The sequence below is a fragment of the Mirounga angustirostris genome, unplaced genomic scaffold (genome assembly GCF_029215605.1).
Source record: "Mirounga angustirostris isolate CCGP_5_RB_7025 unplaced genomic scaffold, mMirAng1.0.hap1 SCAF_9, whole genome shotgun sequence".
NCBI lineage: Eukaryota > Metazoa > Chordata > Mammalia > Carnivora > Phocidae > Mirounga > Mirounga angustirostris.
The window spans coordinates 4,410,554-4,430,243 of NW_026991717.1; the positions used below are offsets into that span (position 1 = coordinate 4,410,554).

At 47.6% G+C, this 19,690-nt stretch overlaps 1 protein-coding gene across 3 annotated transcripts in view; it reads left to right on the plus strand.

Moving 5' to 3' along the window:
• Window positions 1-19,690, plus strand: part of HOMER2 (homer scaffold protein 2) — an 88,460-nt gene that overhangs the window by 62,681 nt on the left and 6,089 nt on the right. For 2 of the 3 annotated variants that reach the window (XM_054513278.2, XM_045899317.3), the window contains 3 exons: window positions 620-751; window positions 13,511-13,603; window positions 18,177-18,283. In XM_054513278.2, the coding sequence (XP_054369253.2) occupies window positions 620-751; window positions 13,511-13,603; window positions 18,177-18,283 (332 nt within the window). Of the gene's footprint in view, window positions 1-35; window positions 247-619; window positions 752-13,510; window positions 13,604-18,176; window positions 18,284-19,690 lie in introns of all 3 variants that reach the window. The other variant, XM_054513277.2, reaches the window with a different exon arrangement.

A 19,690-nucleotide genomic window follows, 5' to 3' on the forward strand; every position in this document is an offset into this window, starting at 1 on the left:
CAGCCTGTAACCTCTTCCTCCTCTCATCCTTTTAGGCCAAGGAGGGGGCAACATTTAGCGCCCAGTCCCTGCACCACGGCCGGCAGCTTCTCTGTACCCAGCTCGTACCTCTACTGTTCCTTTCTTTGTCAATTAACCGTCCCCAGATTATCCCGATTGGAGCATACCTTCTTCTTGTCAGGAAACCGCGAGCCCCCATCGCTGACGGAGATTCTGAGTTGTTCAGGCTGCACACGGAGGCTCCAGGTGCTTAAAAAAGTGCACAGCGCAGTCCCTCCAGGGTGTGTGGCCAGTAGCCATTAAGGGCCATTGATGTGCGGGAGCTTTGAGGAAATCAACAGCAGTTTGGGATACTGTTCTCTCCTTAGGGCAGACTTTCTCCCGCGGACTGTGAGATCTTATTTCAGGGCGACTGTCTGCTCTCGAGTCCCTGAAGTTACCCCTCGCCGTGCTTGTGTGTCCGAGTCGGCATGGCCTGTGCCGGGAGGACCCAGGGGCAGGTGCGGCGGAGGGGGGCGCGCACGTTAGGCACCAGCTGCACCAGCCCGGGGCTTTGTAAGGCGCTCCGTCCACGTCAGGTCCAGTGTTCACCTCCTGGTCTTCTGGCTCTTCCCTGCAGGTGATTATAAACAGCACCATCACACCCAATATGACCTTCACCAAGACGTCGCAGAAGTTCGGGCAGTGGGCTGACAGCAGAGCCAACACGGTGTTTGGCCTGGGGTTCTCTTCGGAACAGCAGCTAACAAAGGTAACGCGGTCGGTCCCGGGATGCCGGGGGTCTGAGCGGCGCCGCTGCCGAGCAGGATTCCTCTCCAGTCTTTGGTTTTAGCCCTTCTGGCGCCGCAGGGCTGCCCTTTGGGAGACCCCCGGTGCCTCGAAGTGGAGGCGTCGTTGGGGAAGGAAAGCTCACGTGACATGTGTCCCTGCAGAGCCCGAGGTCGCAGCCCCAGCAAACCGCTCTGCCGGTGGGTCCTTTCCCGCGTGGGGCCCCCCGATCCCTGTGCCCCGCGTGTGCCCCGTAGCAGAGGGAGGTGCTGCTGAATGCTGACGGCGAGCAGCTCCCGCCCTGGAGTCCCTGCAGCCCTGACGACGTCACAGTGTTTGGAGTGCGGGTCGCTTTTTTTTTCTGGGGAAAGGATTCAGAGCTTTGATTCGATTCTCTGAGTGGCTTGGGACACACTCTGTGGACCGTCAGAAAGGTGTTGAGGAGCGGATCGAGAACCCCAAGGTCTGCGGGAACAGACTGAGCGCCTCTGACTGGCGGGGCCGGCGCTTGTCTGAGCGAGTGGGTTCCTTGTAGGCTGCTGGAAGAGCCTGTGTGGGTGCGGACAAGGCATTGCTCGAAAGCAACATTGGCTGCTTTCCAGGACCCAGGAACTTACGGGAAGGACGTCACAGGGTCTCAGAGAATCCGAGGCAGAGTGGGAAGGGAAGGGCTGGAGCCGGGCCGCCTTCAGGAAGCTTGGCTTCAGGACTTGTTTCTCTCTAGACGGTTGCCGTGAACATATTTACCGAACTCTGGCTGGGCCAACATGGTGCTAGGTGCCGAGGATGCAGACCGTGGTCCGTCCCCTGAGGCGTTTACAAAATTCCAGATTCCAGGGGACTCGACCGGGTCACTTAGTATGGACCTGGCTGCTTGGGTTCCCTGTGTATACTGAAGACAGCTTTCAGAGAAGGGGGATGAAGACAGGTCAGGAAGCCACCGTGCAGGGGCCCTCGGATTTGCGCCTCGCATCTGTCCAGCACGTGGGCATGTGCTAAGGAGGCCCCAGCCCGCAGATGCAGCCATCCTCCCTCCAGCCGGAAATGAGCCCCTGATGGAGGACACCCACAGACGGTCCTCTTCTGCATCTCCACATACTTCCATGGGGATGCCACTCCCTAAGGAGCCCCAGAGACCCAAAATGGCCTGGTGGCACCCTGAGCATCCCTCTCGTGCCCACCTGCTCACAGAAGCCTTCTTTCCTGGGTACCAAAACCTCCCCTCCAGGGGCGCCTGGGTGGCTCAGTCGGTTAAGCGTCTGCCTTTGGCCCAGGTCATGATCCCGGGGTCCTGGGATCGAGCCCTGAGTCCGGCTCGCTGCTCAGCAGGGAGTCTGCTTCTCGCTCTGCCGCTCCCCCTGCTTGTGCTCTCTCACTGTCTCTCAAATAAATAAAATCTTTAAAAACTAATAATAAATAAAACCTCCTCTCCAGTTCGCCAGGGCCCTGACACACGGGGAAGGAAGCAGACTTCTTGAGTCTAGGTCATTGGGTATAATTGTGGGTATAGTTCTCCTCTGAGGAGAAGCACCACGTCCCACGACTCTGGAAAGTGTGTGTTCCAGCAGACGGCCCAGCAGAGTTCTCTGAGGTGGGAGGGCCAAGAATGCTTGGCTTCATTTCGTTTGCAGAGCCGTGAGTTTGCTGGTCTGAGGCAGCACTATGTGGTATAGACGACCTTAAGCAGGTCTCCGAGCAGCGGGGCCAGCATGGCCGTGACCGACCGTAGTGTCCGTCACGTGAGGACGAGTCACTGTTTGCCCTGGATGAGGGGGCCCAATGCAGTCGGCTTTTCACTAAGCAGCTGGCTGGTCACTTAGGGGTGCGACGCAGAACTCGGGGCTCAGGCTGGATCACTGTGGTTGGCAGTGGGCCCTCCGCAGGTCAGGGGTTGGGGTGGCCTGGAGAGCAGGAGCAGTCAAGGTCACATGGGCCCCCAGGCCCTAGGCTGCCTGCAGGAGGAGAAGGCCTGGGTGTCCCTAGATTGGCCCTTCCTGCCCCTGGTTTTAAGGATTCCCTTTGGTGCGGAGGTGGGCAGGTCGGGAGAGCATTGTCTTAGTCCGTTCGGGCTGTTACAACAAAACGCCTCACGCTGGATAACTTTTACACACCAGGAGCTGGTTTCTCAGAGCTCTGGGGGCTGGAAGGCTGAGGTCAGGGTGTTGGCGCGTCAGCTTCCGGGGAAGGCCCGCAACTTCTCACGGTGCCCTCACATGCTGGCAAGAGAGCAAGTGAGCTCTATGGGGTCTCTTATAAGGGTGCCAGTCCCATTTATGAGGGCTCCCCCCTCGTGACCTCATCACCCCTCAGCGGCTCCACCTCCTAATCCATCACATTGGGGGTTAGGATTTCAACGTGAGAATTTGAAGGGGACACAGACTTTCAGCCAGTTGCAAGCATTCACGTGGAATGTGGGTATTTTCAGTTCCATTGGGCCCCCGGGTTCCACCGATGTTACTATTCCCAAATCTGTTTGTCACTAACCTTCCAGCTTGCTTTCTTCCCAGTCCCTGCCCAGGCAGTGAGGCCCCTGGCCATTTCCCCAGAGTTCAGTGCCGATCCTGACCCCAGGCCACCTGCCTCGAGCACGCTGGACAAGGAGCCGGTCCAAGTCATGCCCCCAGGGGAGGATTTATTTCCCTTCTCCGTCATCCCCCACATAACAGCAGCGGCATGAGCAAAGCCAGGAGGGGGGCTCCCCAGGAGGGGGGCTGTGAATAGGGTGTACGGGTTTTGGGGTGGGCAAGGCTGTGGCCAGAGGCCGGCTCTGGACTTGAGACTGTGGCCTGTGAAGGATTTCAAGCCAAGAAGGAAAATGATCAGGTTGATCACCTTGGCATTGTAGGTAGATTTTCCCGGCAGACCAGGCTGTTCTGGTCCAGATCACGGATGACGAGGGCCTGAGTAGGAGCTAGAGAGACTTGGGAACTACCGAAGAGCTGAACTGGTGGGACTTGGTGAGTGGACGGTGGGCGGCAGGGGCTCTGGGATGAGGACAAACTGACGGATGGACGGATGGAACTGCCATTTTCTGAAACGAGGAAGAGCAAGGGCTGTGAGAATCAGAGAATTTATGTGACGTGGAAGCAAGTATGATGGTGAGATTTGTTGAACGGCTGATGTCAACACCCTGAAGTGGGCAGCAGGGATTGGGTGCCTTTTCCCTCTGAAGGAGTGCCTGGCGGGGACAGGGGTGGGGGGACCCCCTCCCCACACCGGCTGGTGGCCTCACAGCTCTGGGGAAGCCTGTGGAGACGCAGAGGCTCCCGTGGGAGGCAGGGCCCCAGCGGGCTGTGAGGTCGCGTGCCCCTGACCCCGCCTGAGGCTCCAGGCCTTCCAGAAGCCCAGTCTGACTGAATCACTCTCCACTGCCTGGAAGAACTTCTTCAGTCTTTGGAGGAATCAGAAGAGCTAGGAAACGTAAACGGGGACCATTTTTAATGAAAAGAATCGAAAGCAGGAAGAACTCAAAACAAAAATCAGAACAAATTGTTAAAGTTCGCTTCCTTGTGCCCCTGAGACCTGGGGAGACCTCAGGCCATGCCGGCCTCCCCGAGCGGCCACTCCTCGTTTTTCCCAGGCAGAGGGAAATGTGCTGTCATTAAGGAGGAGGGCCCTGTCCTCCCGAGCCACTCTGGCTTCTCTGGCGCTCCTGGAGTGTCCGTGTGCCCCGCGACCTGCCGTTGTCACCAAGGCTCAGCCCACGTCTCCTTTGTTCAAGATGTTTCGAGTCAACTTCTTCCCCCTCTCTGTGAAGGGAACGGTTAGCCTCACTCCGGTAAATTACCATCAAGTGAGGCTGGCAGTTAGCTGGCAGAGAGGGACTCGGGCCTGAGGGCCCCCGAGGCGTGTGGCTGAGGGGACAGCTGTGGCTGCCTGTTCCTGACTCCCCAGAGCAGCCACCCGCCTCCTAGGGGAGGGTTGGTAATCATACCCAGTAACGAGGCTAGACGAAGGAACGAAGGAACGCCGGTGTGGCTACTTCCATTTAAGCACACTTTATACACACCCCTCTCCCCCACCGAAGGAAAATAGATACCCTGGTCTTCGCTGCTCCCACCCTAAGGACCCCTTCACACCACAGTCCCAGAAGTGTGACAGGGACGCTTTCTGCTCTTGAGACAGGCTCTCCAAAAAGAACAGCTGCTGCACATTCCCAGAGGTAAACCGGGGCTCGTCTGTCCACCCACCGGAGGGGACGTGGTACCTCGGCCTCCTGAAGACCGTTGGAAGGGGCTTGCACGTGCTGATGAAAGGAAGAGCTGCCGAATAGAGACAAAAGGAAGGAGATCCAGATGTGGGAGTGAGCCAGTGGTTAAAGTGAAGGTGCTTTCTGGCAGCTGACCTTGAGACGTCATTGTCCTAAGTTTGGTTCCGGGTCACTTATCACAGACAGAAGGAAGCACATCTTGCCACAAAGGAGGTGATCCAGGGTGGGGTTGCTAGTGCTCTGTGATTGATTCATACACACACACACACGGCGTTTGCTGTTGACCCATTTTAATGATTTCTTTTTTTTTTTTTTTTTTTTAAAGATTTTATTTATTTATTTGAGACAGAGAGAATGAGAGACAGAGAGCATGAGAGGGAGGAGGGTCAGAGGGAGAAGCAGACTCCCTGCCGAGCAGGGAGCCCGATGCGGGACTCGATCCAGGGACTCCAGGATCATGACCTGAGCCGAAGGCAGTCGCTTAACCAACTGAGCCACCCAGGCACCCCCCATTTTAATGATTTCATCTGTAATTCAAATTTGTATCCTTAGGTTCACCTCACCAAGTCCGTGTAGTTGGAAGAACATTGCTCTATCTTCTCCCTTTCCGATTTAAGGGTTGTTGTTTTAAAGCGGGGGATATTAATCATTCTTTTGATATGTTGTAGTGAGAATGCTTTGGGCTGCAAGTAACAGGGCTGAAACAAATAGAGCTATTCTTTTCATACAAAACAGAAGTCCTGAGGCAGGCCATTGCCAGCAGTGATACGGTGGCCCCAGAATGTTGGGTGTGAGGGCTCTGCACGATTGTTTCTTTTATTGGCCTTTTCCTCATGATGCTAAGATGGCTTCTCAAGCTCTGTCCATCACATCTGCATTCATGGCAACAGGGAGAAGGCAGAAGGGTGGCACCACAGCAGCTTCCCCGTGAGCTCCCTTGGCAGACTTCTCCTTGGGTCCAACAGTCAGTCTTGGGTCCCTAGGCCACCTTCCCATGGGGGGATGAGGGGTGGAGGAGGGGAAGAGAGTGAGAATTAAGTTGCCATGACCAGCTTAGACTGGTTCTCATTCTCTCCCACCTAGGAAATTTCCTGCTCCAGTCAAATTTGAGATTTTGTTAAGCCAAGAGAAAACAAGAAATGGTTTCTGAATAAGCAAATCGTGTCTGCCACAGGGTCTTCGATGGCCAAGGCCAAAAATAAAACAATAGTCTTTCATTTTTCTAGCAAACAACGGTCTTTCATTTTCTAGCATGATAATGATAAAAAAGATGATGATTTTAATTTTTTTTTTACAGATTATTACTACAAGTTTAATAATTGCAGAAAATGATCCTAATAAGTAAAGACATGAAAATTTGGCATACATTTCAGAAACCAGTATGCTTTGAATATCCTTTGATCTGTTGGTTCCATTTATTGGCATCTATTCTAAGGAAATAATTTTAACTGAGCACAGATTTAGCTGTAAGAATTTTCCTTGCAGCATCATCTGTAACAGCAAAAGCAAAAAAAACCTCCAAAAAAACCCCCCAAACACCATCCAAATGTCCAGCAGTAAGAATTCTGGTGAAATAGGGGCGCCTGGGTGGCTCAGTCGTTAAGCATTGTCTTCGGCTTGGGTCATGATCCCAGGGTCCTGGGATCGAGCCCCACATCGGGCTCCCTGCTCCGCGGGAAGCCTGCTTCTCCCTCTCCCACTCCCCCTGCTTGTGTTCCCTCTCTCGCTGTCTTTCTCTCTGTCAAATAAGTAGATAAAGTCTTTAAAAAAAAAAACAAAAACAAGAATTCAGGTGAAATAAACTCCAGTATATCCTTTAGGGTCGTATGATGCATGGCAATTCAGATGCTATAATAGCAAGTCATGTAATTGCATGGAAGTATTAATGTCATACTGTTAATTGCAAAAGTGGCTCTAAAATGAGGTATATCATTCTATTTTTGAAATATGTGTCATGGGGCCCCTGGGTGGCTCAGTCCATTGAGTGTCTGACCCTGGATTTCAGCTCAGGTCATGATCTCCGGGTCGTGAGATCAAGCCCCATGTTGGGCTCCGCATTCAGCGCAGAGTCTGCTTGGGATTCTCTCTCTCCCTCTGCCCCTCCCCCCCCCACTCGCGTTCTCTCTTTCTCTGAATAAATAAAATCTTTTTAAAAATATGTGTAATGGGTGCATATACACAGATAGGAAGCTGTTGGAAGTGTATGTGGTCAGTGCGTATCACTGGGTGATAGGACTATAGGTTTAAAAGATATTTTTTTCTAAGCTGCCCTTTCTAAATTCACAAGCATATGTGCTTTTTTAGAATAAGGGGGAAGATTAGAAAACTGAAGACTTGGAGTCAGGGGATTTTTCACCTAAGGACAATCCTCTGCTGCTCCTTCGTTACTGCTAGGTTTCCATTACCGTAGATAATGCTAGGATTAGCATCTTTGTATGGAAGCCTTTTTTTTTTTTTTAATGTTCTCAATTTTTTTCATGGACTCTTTCCCAGAAGTGATATCACTAGGTCAGTGGGTATGAATGCTTTTTTCACTGATGATCCACATTTCCAAATTGCTTCTCGGTGGGGCTTGGGCCACCGCACAATGGCCTGGAAATATCTTGCCCACACTGGGTATTCTAATTGTATTTAATGTTTGCTAATTTAGCAAGCAAAGAATAGTACGTCATTATTTTGATTTGCATTTCCAGTGGGACTAAACAATCGTTTTTAATCAGTTGCTTTCTGTGTTTTTCTTATTTGTGAATTTTGCCATTTATCTGTTGGGTTTTTCGTATTTTCCTTTTCGTTGTGCACAAACTCTCTCTGCTAAAGATAATGACCCTTCCTCTGTGGTACGAGCCTAGCTATGGTGTCCAGATAAGAAAGTGCAGCCTTAGAGAGGTGGGTCAAGCCCACGGTCACACAGCTAATAAATGGTAAACCTGAACTTGGGCCCAGATCCGTCTTCCACATATCTGGTTACCATCTTCTGCCAACGAGGATACCAAGAGTATCCCGCGCCCCCAGTGGTTGTTTCTCTTCTGATTTCATGTTTTTTCCCTTTTCTGTTCAAAAGCTCTACAAGGTTGTGTATTCAGGTCTGTCACTCCTGTGATTTTTCTTTTATTTCTTCCAAATTTAGATATTTACCCTCTCACCTCAAGCAGAAGTTTGATAAATGTTCAATTCCATTTGCATCCAGATTTTTGGTTTTTATTTATTTTTTAATAGATTTCATTTATTTTATTTAATTAATTAATTAATTTTTTATTTTTAAAGATTTTATTTATTTATTTGACAGAGAGAGACATAGCGAGAGCAGGAACACAAGCAGGGGGAGTGGGAGAGGGAGAAGCAGGCTTCCCGCAGAGCAGGGAGCCCGATGTGGGGCTCGATCCCAGGACCCTGGGATCATGACCTGAGCCGAAGGCAGACGCCCAACGACTGAGCCACCCAGGCGCCCCTAGATTTCATTTATTTATTTGATAGAAAGCACGCGCAAGCAGGGGGAGCAGCAGGCAGAGGGAGAAGCAGACTCCTCGTGGAGCAAGGAGCCCGATGCGGGGCTCGATCCCAGGACTCTGGGATCATGACCTGAGCTGAAGGCAGACGCTTAACCGACTGAGCCACCCGGGCGCACCATGCATCCAGATTTTTAAAAAACATACGTACCCCTTTACCTCATTGAAAGTGCATCATGCTACTCATTTGTAGTAAGGATTGAAACTCATTTCCCCCTGTTTACTAAAGTTGTATCACTCGTGTGTTGAATCATCTTTCCCATCCGTGTAAGGTTCCTCCTCTGTCCCCAGCTAATGTTGATATAAATGGCAGGGCCTGTTGCCATTGTGCATCTACTGATACAGCACATCTTCTAGAATGATTATTTAAAATGTATCTGATAAGGTTTATCCTACTTCATTGCATTTTAAGCTTATTTTTTGAAATTTTCTTTCTGATTCTCACCCATTGGAATGTAAAGCCAAATCCTCTACAAACTCAGAGTTTCTCTGGGGACAGAAACCAAATCTTAAGTCTTTCGGTGTCCCCAGCACAGCCCCTGGCACGTAGCCATAACTGGTTCCTATTTCTGAGTGAATGAATCCACCCTCTTAGGGTGCTCTCTTACTAAAGGTTGTGGTTAGGGTCGTATGATGCATGGCAATTCAGATGCTATAATAGAAAGTCATGTAATTGCTTTCTATTATTATATTGCTTTCGCTTTTATTTTACTTGACGAAACTGATCAAATGAAGGCCAGAGACACCAGCGTTCCCTTTGTTGAACACCTGCCACACACCCAGCAAAGCCCCATCTCTTTTCCTCCAGTGATCCACGGAGGTACATTATTGCCCCCATCGTATAGATGAGGAGGCCGGGGCTCCGCGTGGTTCAGTGGCCTGCATTTGGAAGGCTGATAAGGGTCAGAGTGGAGCAGCTTACCTAAGCTAGCTGTTAAGCAGGTAGGTCGCAGGACACTGTGGTGTCTGGTGTTGGTGTTGATGGCCTGTGTGACGTTGGCGGTTAGGGGACCCACCTGTCCCCATCTGTATCCCGAGCACCCGAGGGTGGCTGGGAGTGCATGGTGAGACCGGACCCTCCAGCTGCTCTTCTCTTCTTGTCCCTGTGAGCCAAGAACATGTGTCCTTTTCCCTTTGCTGAGATGTTCTAGGCTGGTGTTACTGATACCAACACCATCACTTTGCGGTCCTGTAGGGATGTGTGTTTAGGTATACATGTGACAGTTGTTTGCAATCTCCCTTTATAACCGAGAAGGACAGTTACTTGATGGAGCTGGGGAGAGGAATCAGAACTAGTCGGGTCCCCAATCCATACCTGGTATTCTGTGCCTCGGGCCTTGTCTTGGCCGTAAAGTTCCCCGTGGCCTGTTTTGAGTTGAAGCCTTGATGAGTAATTTTCTTTTAAAGAGGGAGCGAGTACAATTCTATTTTACATTGTAAAGTTATGCGGCTTCTCTTTGCAAATGGAAAATCAAATCCGTGAATACTTAGCAACTGCCATGGGCAAGACTCTTGGTATCATCATTGGCAGAAGATGGTAACCAGATATGTGGAAGATGGATCTGGGCCCAAGTTCAGGTTTGCCATTTATTAGCTGTGTGACCGTGGGCTTGACCCACCTCTCTAAGGCTGCATTTTCTTATCTGGACACCATAGATGAGAATCCCTGTCCTACAGAATGGTGGTGAGGAGCCAAAGAGAGAACATGTGTTAAGAAGCCATTAAACTTGTTAACATATAGGTATGGTTGTCCTGAGGGTCCAGGGGAGCAGTGTAGGGCCATGAAGGGGTCCGGGGACAAAGAAGGAAGAAGCCATTGGAGCTGAAGGTTTATATCCTAGGCTGAGAGTCTCCAAGAGTAGAACTAAGATCTTCACCAGGTAGGGATGTTCAGGGTTGAAGTAGGAGTCAGAGGGGATGGAGGCCCCAAGCTCCGTCCAGAAGTGACTTGCTCTGTAAAAGCCTGGCAGAATTTTTTTTTTTTTTTAAGATTTTATTTATTTATTTGACAGAGAGAGACACAGCGAGAGAGGGAACACAAGCAGGGGGAGTGGGAGAGGGAGAAGCAGGCTTCCCACCGAACAGGGAGCCCGATGCGGGGCTCGATCCCAGGACCCTGGGACCATGACCTGAGCCGAAGGCAGACGCTTAATGACTGAGCCACCCAGGCGCCCAGCCTGGCAGAATTTTATGTACTGACCTGGTTGCTGGTGTCGTCTTCTACTCAACTCTTGGCCTCCTGGGAGACAGAACCGTATCTGATAGTTGCATGGTATACTCGCCCCCGCAACCCAGCTTTGTGCACGGCCCGGCTCAGGGACAGTGGAAACACTTGTTCACTGAAGGAGTGAGTGGTGCTTGGACCATGTTTGTTGACTGAATGAGCGTGACACTGGTTAATGACATTTCCAACCTAGTTTAAAAGCAACTTCAAATAAGACCCATGAGAGAAAGGGACGCTGACAGGGACAAGAAGGACCTGTGAAAAAGAGAGCCCTTTTGGTTGGGTAGCCTGGCAAAACATGAAGATGCTTGCAGGGAGAGAGGCATCCCTCCCCTTACTGAGTACAGCATGGCTGAGACTCAGTTAGTAAGGGTGTCTGTTACAGTTTTCTTCAAATCACGTTTGACTTTTAATTGATACTGGGCACAAAAACATTGAAAATAAGACCTTTAAAAATCCGATCTTTCATTTTTATTTTTTTTTTAAGATTTTATTTATTTATTTGACAGAGAGAGACAGTGAGAGAGAGAACACAAGCAGGGGAAGTGAGACAGGGAGAAGCGGCTCCCCGCAGAGCAGGGAGCCCGATGTGGGTTTGATCCCAGGACCCTGGGATCATGACCTGAGCCGAAGGCAGACGCTTAACGACTGAGCCACCCAGGAGCCCCAAATCCAATCTTTTAATGTCTTAATAAGATTGAAAGGTCTTTATGGTGGCTGCACAAAACCTCTTCTGGGATAGTGTTCATGTTCCAAGGGATGCCCTGCCTTATTCCTGGGTGGATCTGGTCAGGTAAGCTCAGGAAGCAGAAGGAGGGAGCGGAATCCTCCCAGACCCCGAACCACAGTTCCTCACTGAGCACTTTCTCATTTGTCCAGCAAAAGAAGAGCTGCACCATTCTTAGACTAGACCTGAGCCTTTGATGTGAGTTGTCTCTCAAGTGGCCGGGGTGGGAGGTGTGGGTCTAGAACCCAGAGTTCCTTCATTCACCGAACACACTGATTTGTGCCTGCTTCCTGCAGGTGTTGGCAAGGATGCTGAGAGAAAAGGCACGGAGCCTGCCATCAAGGAGTTTCTGACACAATGTGTTCCCTTTAAGGGCCCCCTAAAAGGAAGCAGGGTGGGGAGGGGCCCTGTCCCTCCCTGCTGGACCTCACGTGTGTTAAACAAGTAACGTGATTTTCCTTTGGCAGCTGTGGGATTAGGTTAAATACGAAGCCCCGTGGCTCTGGCTTTATTTATGGTCGTGCAGGAGCAACTCGGGCCGGAGCGGAAGGGCTGGCCTTCTCTGCTCCAGCCAGGGCGCCTCGTTCACCGGTGTCTGTCATCTGGTGTGGTTTCCCAAAGCAAACCACTGTCGCCTGCGTCGTGAAGGTACTGAGAGGGTAGCCCGCACTCCGAAATTAATGCGTTCTCAGCAAAAGCCGTAGAATTGTGGGTAGCCTTGCACCTTGCCAGCTCTTTGTGTTCCTCAGCAACCGCATGTAGCTCTCTCTTGCTTTGTAATGCCAGCATCATCCATCACAGAATGTTCTCAGCTCCAACAATGTATTTGCTAATTAAAATCAGTTGTCTTGTCAAGGTCTGTAAGCCCGTGATTGATTTGATTGCTCTGGCATTTGAAGATTTTTTTTTTATTATGAAAATATTAGAAACATTTTTTTTAAGTAGAGAGCATCGTATGATAAACACCCATATACATATCACTAGACTTAACCCTTGTTAGCGTTCGCCACATTTCTTCATTTATTTTATTGTTGTTGGAGTATTTTCAAGTACATCGCAGACATCAAGACATTTCAGTATCTATCTCTAAAAAAAATAATGACATTTTCCCTCATGACCATAACATCATTGGCATTTCTTTTTTTTTTTTTTTTAAGATTTTATTTATTGATTTTAGAGAGTGAGCATGTGTAGGGAGGGGCAGAGGGAGAGAGAATCTGAAGGAGACTCCGCACTGAACAAAGAGCCGGAAGTGGGGCTTGATCCCACGACCCTGAGATTTCGACCTGAGCTGAAACCAAGAGCCAGACGCTCAACCAACTGAGCCACCCAGGTGCCCCAATTGCCCCCCAATGACAGGTGGTCTGTTCAGCACAGGATACGGTCATAGGCTGCATGTTGCCTTTTGCTGTTTTGCATTTTGCTATTTTATATCTTAAGCTTTTAAAATCTAGAACAGTTTCTTCTCCCTAACTCTTGGGATCTTGTTGGTTTCTGTCATATTGTAGAAGTTCTTGGATCTTTCCATAGAGATGACGAAGTTTTTCGTGGATCCCTTCTGTGCTACAGCTATAGTTATGTTCCTGCATTTCTATGAGTTACTGTTCACTGGAGGTGTTTGTTTTTAGTACTTCATTATTAAACTAGCTTCAGCAGCTTAGAAATGATTCAGATCAAAGGCGCCTGGGTGGCTCAGTTAAGCAGCTCACTCTTGGTTTCAGCTCAGGTCAAGATCTCAGGGGTCCTGGGATCGAGCCCCGTGTTAGTCTCTGTGCTCAGCGGGGAGCTGACTTGAGATTCTCTCTCCTTCTGCCTCTCCCCCATGCGCATGCACTCTCTCTCTCTCTCTCAAATAAATAAATTTTACAAAAAAAAAAGATTCAGATCTGACCTGGGCTGGTAGTTTACTGGAAGAAGCATTCCTTATGTTCATTTCTTTTTAATCTCAAAATTATTTTTCTGTATTTATACAGAGTTTTTTGACTTAAAATGAATGCAAAGCAACAAAGGTGGGTCCTGAAGACCAGCCATGTGTGAGGTTGAGAACAACCTCAGTAACTCTTGTTCATGTTCAGTTTGCAGAGAAATTTCAGGAGGTGAAAGAAGCTGCCAAACTAGCCAGAGACAAGTCCCAGGAGAAAATCGAGACCTCGAGCAGTCATTCCCAGGTAAGTAATGTGTGTACAAAATAAATCTGAGTGTGATCAGTAATTGGGACTCTTTGTTCCTTGTCACTTTTGACAAGAAATAGGGACTTCTAGCAGGAGGGCATTTTGAAGGCTTTTTTTGACTGTTCGCCTGCTCCCACTGAGGTGATATGACATGTTTGTATGAGACTCTTGAATTTTCCATATGTGCTGATGTACTTTTGACAGAAAGCAGTTCATGAGATTAGAACTGCTGCGTGCCCCTGGCTGCTAAGAGACATTCTTTGTCACTATGTTTCAATACCAGAGACGAGGCAGTGAGTCTACACAAAGGATGTGCATTGACGAATACAGGTACCTTGTGCCCTCGAGACAGAAAACTTGGCTGATGCTAGAGAACCCCTGTCTCTATCTCCATGTTTTAACAAAGTCGGATGGGAGATGGTATTCTGACAGCTCTGGATTAGCAAAGGAGGTACCTCTTTGCCAGAAATTGAGTATTCATTCTGTCTACTTAAAAGTGTGATGATTGAAAGGAATCTATTTTAGCCCGAAGTAAAAATACCTACATTCTTTATGTCTGGTTTGGTGTATGTAGTGGTGGGCAGAAGGCTTGACCAAGTGGTAAGGTTCTGTGCATAGAGACAGGGAAGAGGAGACATCGGGGGAGGGGGGGAAGGTTCAGGGTTAGGAATAAGCATGGTGCAGCAGACTCCCGGCCAAGAGAGAGGTGCGCTGTGGGAGGAATTAGAGATGCACTTGGAGATTCTGCAGAAGACCTGGAATTCTTCATTACTAGTTTATTAATTATTATTTACTTAATTGTTATTGGGGAGTTTGGGCGGAACTTGGAGGTGTTGCATGACTTCTTCTCTGGAATTGACATGAGGGTTGCTCACAGGTGGTGAGGAAGTCAGGGAACCACAGACAGCAGGAAGGTTGGCAAGGACGCAGCCACAGGGGTAAAGAGGAAGGGACGGATGTTGGGGACAGCCAGTGGGAAGAGAACCAGGAGACTGGGCATCTTGAGCTGTCAAGATTGACATTTTCGACTTGACTGTCTGCTTTGAAAAAATAATAGCTCAAGTCTTGTGTGTACCGAGAAGCAGTGGGGAGGGGGGTGTACCTCGGTGGCTCAGTCGGTGAAGCGTCTGCCTTCAGCTCAGGTCACGATCCCAGGGTCCTGGGATCGAGTCCCACATCAGGCTTTCTGCTCAATGGGGAGCCTGCTTCTCCCTCTCCCTGCTGCTCCCCCTGCTTGTGCTCTCTCTCTCTGGCAAATAAATAAATAAAATCTTAAAAAAAAAAAAAAGAAGAAGAAGAAGAAGCAGTGGGGAGAAGAGGGTAAAGCTAGAGCCTGGGGAAATGCACCCAGTTGTGGGAAGAGAGCAAGTGAAGACCGCCAAGAAGGAGAGCTCTCCCCATCACTGAACCCGAGGCAGGAACACACTCAGCCTATCCGTGCTGCAGAGCAGAGGGCTCTCGGTTTGTCCACTGCTGGGGCTGGCCCTGAGGACCCAGGGTTTCCCAGCGCCTGTCCTGGCTCAGCATATAAAAGATGCCCTGTGTGAATTTATGGAATGTGTATTAGGCTTCAGGTGGACAGGAACTTTCCTGAATCTTTCCAAAGAATCTTTAATATAATCTGAGTGATACTGTTAATTTCATATACTAATTACCGTACTGAGTAATCGCTGAGGACCTTTAAAGTTGGACACCGGAAATGGTCCGTAATCTAGAGTTTCTAATACAGTCTTTTTCTGAATACCGCATATTATAGCAGTATCTTTAAACTTCAATAATCAGAAGTTCTTTATATAAGGTTTCTGTTTCAATGTTTGTTTTTCCAAAAAAAGGTATTTTATTTTATTTTATTTTTTAAAGATTTATTTGAGAGAAAGAGCATGGGCATGGGGGGAGGAGCAGAGGGAGAGGGAGAATCTCAAGCAGGTTCCCTGCTGAGCATGGAGCCCAACGTGGGGCTCTGTCTCATGACCCTGAGATCATGACCTGAGCTGAAACCAAGAGTCGGATGCTTAATTGACTGAGCCACCCAGGCAACCCCTGCCCCCCCAAAAGTATTTTAAACCTTAAAAAAATCAACTATACCCATAAAGTGCTATTTATATATATGTGTTAATTGTATATCAATTTTTTGTCTCCAAGCTTCAGTTTTTATTTATCTTCCTGATGTTTCCCCAGATGTAGAGATCATTGTACATTTTTCTTTGCATTTTTATTAGAAATCATACAATCGCTTGCTTTCCTGAATCTCTTAGGGAATGAACACTTTGGCCAAGTTTTCCAAATATTTGAAGATCTTAAACATTTTATATGGGTCTTATGTATGTAATGTAATGTAAAAGCAATAGGTATTTACCGCAGAAATCAAAACTATGCTATACTCTAAAGAAGAGAATAAGAACGACCTGCTTTCTCACCACACAAAGATATTGTTAATGTTTTGGTGTGTATCATCTTCCTGATATACTTTTCTAGTATATTTTTCTATTGTTCTTTTTAACCTTTTTAATTTATTTTTTTTCCTAAAGATTTTATGTATTTATTTGACAGAGAGAGATAGTGAGAGAGGGAACACAAGCAAGGGGAGTGGGAGAGGGAAAAGCAGACTCCCTGCTGAGCAGGGACCCCAATGCAGGGCTCGATCCTAGGACCCTGGGATCATGACCTGAGCCGAAGGCAGATGCTTAACAACTGAGCCACCCAGGCGCCCCTAACCTTTTTACTTTATATTTCATGATCATTCCCCTGTGTTTTCAAATATCCCTTTTCAAAACTGTCTTAATGACTAGTATTTGTCTGTATTGCAACTTATTCCATTAACCTACACTTTGAGATATCGATGTGGTTTCTAATTTTCATTAATATAAATGACACTGTGATCAACATCCTTGCACATCTCTGTGCATTTGGTAATTTCTGCAGGATAAATTCTCGAAGTGCAAGTATTGGATTAAAAGACAGGGACATTTTAAAAGCTTTGGTAAATACCGCCGACTTAACCTACAGAAATGTATGATTCTAACTCCCACCAGCAGTGACTGAGAGCGATTTTTTTTCCTCCCACACTCTCACCAACAAAGCTTTGTTGACTTGACAGAAGAAAAATGTGTTCTGTTGGCTTTTTTCATTTTGCATTTCTTTACCAGTGAGATTAAATATTTTTTGTGTCTATTGATTCTATCCATTTCTTCTTCTGTAAATGTCAGTTGTGTATTTTTTTCCTTTTTAAAAAAGATTAAAATGTTCATCTTTTTTTGTTGATTTCTTTTTTTTTAAGATTTTATTTATTTGAAAGAGAGCGTGAACACAAGCGAGCGGAGATAGGATTGGGGGGAGGGGCAGAGAGCGAGGGAGAAGCAGACTCCCTGCTAAGCAGGGAGCCTGACACGGGGCTCAATCCCAGGACCCCGGGATCATGACCTGAGCTGAAGGCAGACGCTTAACCGACTGAGCCACCCAGGCACCCCCTTTGTGTTGATTTCTAAGAATTTTATTTTTACATGGGTATTTTTGAACATATTCAAAGCTAGGCAGAATTATATAATGAACCTCCATGGGACACACAGATCAGCTTTAACAATTAGGAATTTATGATCAATTGTTTCGTCGTGCCCCCACCCCCCTCCCCCTAAAATTTAAGCAAATCTTAAACATCTTATTTCATCCATAAATATGTCAGCGTGTGGGTCTAAAAGACAAGGCCTCTTAAGAGTTTTTCAATATAGGAAAGGTATTAACATCTTATTTTTCATATATGCAAATGCTCAGCAGCAGATATTTTCCCCAGGTTTTTGTGCATTTTTTATTTTGTTTATGACATTTTTTTTTTTTTACGGTGCAGAAATTTAGCGTTAGTCAAATGTATGCATCATTCCCTTCATGGTTCCTTCCTTTGCCTTTATGCTCAGTGGAGGCTAAATAAGATCTAAGATCTTATCCAAGATCAGATGAGATTTTACCTCCCTGTGGTATGACTTATTACAGAAACTATTTCAGAATATTCATAATAATGCTAACGAGCCGTGGGGGCCGTGCGCACATCCATATCTGATCCCTGGTTGTTTTGTGCATCTTGCTCTCTCTCTCTGGCCCCAGGGGCTGTAAGTTGTCCTCGCTTTGAAAATACTTTTTCTTTTTTCCTCATTCACTGTTCTTGTTCCCTGTTGTAAACCCCTGCTCCCCCTCTCATCCGTGGCTTCTGTGTTAAATAAGGGAGACCAGGTATGCAAGCTTGTCGAGTGTATCTATAAAGCTGAGTAACAAGATGGCCCCAGGGCCCCAGGTGCACTCTGGTCAATAAAGTTCACAGACTTTCTCAGATTCCCCTGGACTCCTCCGGGCCTTTTCCATGGTTCTTTTTTTTTTTTTTTTTTAATTAAGTTTCAGAGGTAGAATTTAGTGACTAATAGCCTCTCGGGCTGGTCTTTGCCGCGTTCTGATGAGTTGGTTCTCCCCGGCTCACGAACACACTTTCTCATTATGCCTGATTTGCTGCTACTGTGAGCAGTAGTGTGTGAAGGTAACTCACTTTGGCCAGGAATCTGGGTGTGAAACCCCGTCTTCTCCTCAGGTGTCCAGCGTCAACGGGACAGACGATGAAAAGGCCTCTCATGTGGGTCCTGCTGACACACACCTCAAGTCTGAGAACGACAAGCTGAAGATCGCCTTGACCCAGAGGTAGGGGTATTTAAATCCAGATGGCATTTTCTCCAAGGTCAGTGCCTCCCCGCAGCCTTTCCTGCCAGGCGGGGTTTCACAAGGAGACTGGGTCCTGCTCAGAGTGTCTGGTCTTGTCTATGGACCAAAGGAAGGCCAGCTGGCTTCATGGCTGTTCTCTGTCTGGCCGACTAGACCAGGAGTGTGTGTGTGTGTGTGTGTCTGCCTGAGTGTGTGGGAGAGTACACAGCATGTGGAAGACTGTGTGTGTGTGTGTGTAAGTGTGAGAGAGACGTGTCCCTGTTCTTGTGTTTTGTTTTGGCTTTTTGAGGAGCCAAATGTATCATTTATTTGTATAGCGTAAGACTGAATCTCCAACATCCAAGAAAAACCTATAAAAACCTGTTAAAAATAATACAACCTTGCACAAAAATCAATAGCTTTTCTATGTACAAACATCACATAGAATATGTATTTGAGGAAGAGATTTCCTTTATAATACAAACTAGAACCATCAATTACATGAACTAGAAACATAAAATACAGAAAGCTTAAGGGCACAGTATCTCTGTGAAGAAAGTTGTAAAATGATTTTGAGGACCATAAATGAATAATTAAACAAATAGAAAGATACATTCTATTGGGAGGTGGTAGAAATGCCTTCATATTTTAAAAAGAATCCATTCCCCCTAAATTGATGTATAAATTTAACACAGTCCCCATAATAATATCAATATGATTTTAATTTTGGTTTTTTGTTTTATTTTATTTTATTAGTTAATCACCATATGTTACATCATTAGTTTTAGATGTAGTGTTCCATGATTCATTGTTTGTGCATAACACCCAGTGCTCCATGCAGAACGTGCCCTCCTCAATACCCATCACCAGGCTAACCCATCCTCCCACCCCCCTCCCCTCTAGAACCCTCAATTTGTTTTTCAGAGTCCATCGTCTCTCATGGTTCGTCTCCCCCTCTGATTTCCCCCTCTTCATTTTTCCCTTCCTACTATCTTTTTTTTTAACATATGATGTATTATTTGTTTCAGAGGTACAGATCTGTGATTCATCAGTCTTACACAATTCACAGCGCTCACCATAGCACATACCCTCCCCAAAGTCTATCACCCAGCCACCCCATCCCTCCCACCCCACCCCCCACTCCAGCAACCCTCAGTTTGTTTCCTGATATTAAGAACTCCTCATATCAGTGAGATCATATGATACATAACACGATTTTAATTTTTAATGACTACACAGGCCGCACTTACAGTTTTCCTACCTTGAGAATGTGGCCCATTTCCTGACGGCTGGCCTGGCCCCATGAGCACGCTCAGAGCTGCGGTCCTTGGGAATCATCCTGTCCCCGCCCCGGGCAGGGGCTTGGCCAGCTTCTCCCAGCCCTTCTGTGGCTGAGAAGCTGCTCTC